This window comes from Aureococcus anophagefferens, assembly GCF_000186865.1.
Source record: "Aureococcus anophagefferens unplaced genomic scaffold AURANscaffold_524, whole genome shotgun sequence".
NCBI lineage: Eukaryota > Pelagophyceae > Pelagomonadales > Pelagomonadaceae > Aureococcus > Aureococcus anophagefferens.
Window position 1 is genome coordinate 5666 of NW_008705969.1, and position 1196 is coordinate 6861.

The window sequence follows — 1196 nt, forward strand, 5'->3', positions numbered from 1 at the left end:
CCGTTCATAGGTCCGCCGTCCAGGAGCGCGTCGCGGAGTACGGCGAGAAGCAGGTCGTGCGCCTCGCCAAGGAGGCCGCGAACGCCGCGGCCGAGGCCGAGGCCGAGAACGACGACGACGTCCCGGCCGCGGCCGCGGACGTGCCGGAGCACGACCTGCTCGCGGCGCCGTCGCCGCCGCGCGCCTCGTCGCCCCCGGCACCGCCGGCGGCGCCGTCGCCGTCGGCGCTCGCGGACGCGTCGTCGTCGCCGCCGCGCGAGGCGGCCGCCGCGCCGACGTCGCCCGAGGCCGCGGAGCCCCTCGAGGCCGCGCCGCCGGCGCCGGCGCCGCGCCGCCGCGCCGCCGCGTCCAAGAAGCGCGTCGTCGACGACGCCGACGCGGACGACGAGGACGAGGCCTGGGAGCCGGGCCGGCCGTCGATGATGGACCTCGACGACGACGAGCAGGAGCAGGCCGCGAAGGCCAAGCGCAAGCTCAAGCGGCGGTCCAAGAAGAAGTCGGCCAAGGCCAAGAACGCCGCCGGCGCCGCGCCCCACGCGCCGGTCTCCGCGCCGCCCGCGGCCGCGGCCGCCGCGCCGCCCGAGCCCTCGACGACGATCGCGCCCGCGGCGACGCAGCCGGTCCCGGCCCCGGCCGCGGCGGCCGCGCCGCCCCCGCGCCCGCTGCCCAAGATCCGCGTCTTCCCGCAGCTCTCCGAGGTCCAGAAGGCGCGCCTCCGCATGAAGGACCAGGAGCACATCCGGCGCGCGGCGCGGCTCCACGAGGCCGTCACGCAGGAGCAGGAGCGCAACGCGTTCCTGGAGCGCATCCAGGCCGAGGAGGTCCGCCGCGAGCAGGCCCGCATCGCGGCCGCGCGGCCCGTGCCGCCGCCGCCGAACCGCGCGACCGGCGCGGACGACGACAGCGACGGGGGCTTTGAGGAGAGCGACAACGACGATCCCGTCGAGGACCTCATCCACCGCGAGCGCATCCGCGAGCGCGACCTGCTGCGGACGCCCGGCTGCCTCGCCCTCGGCCGCGAGGCCTTCCGCGTCGAGGACATGCCGCGCGTCACGGAGCGCGACCGCGAGATCCTGCGGCGCCTGCTCTACATCCTCCGCGAGGCCGAGCGGTTTTGCGCCGGCGTCCGCAGCGCACGCGTCGCGCCGTCGACGGAAATGATTTGGGCCCCTCGACGCGCGCGTTGCGAGCTCGAC

The 1196-nt window shown here is 77.8% G+C and overlaps 1 protein-coding gene across 1 annotated transcript in view; it reads left to right on the plus strand.

The window, feature by feature from the left end:
* Positions 1 to 1111, plus strand: part of AURANDRAFT_68884 (hypothetical protein) — a gene marked incomplete at both ends in the record, with an annotated part of 6776 nt that extends 5665 nt beyond the window's left edge. Inside the window, one exon of the mRNA XM_009044618.1 lies at positions 11 to 1111. Within this exon, the coding sequence (XP_009042866.1) occupies positions 11 to 1111 (1101 nt within the window). The remainder of the gene's footprint in view (positions 1 to 10) is intronic.
* Between the last annotated feature and the right edge of the window lie 85 nt (positions 1112 to 1196).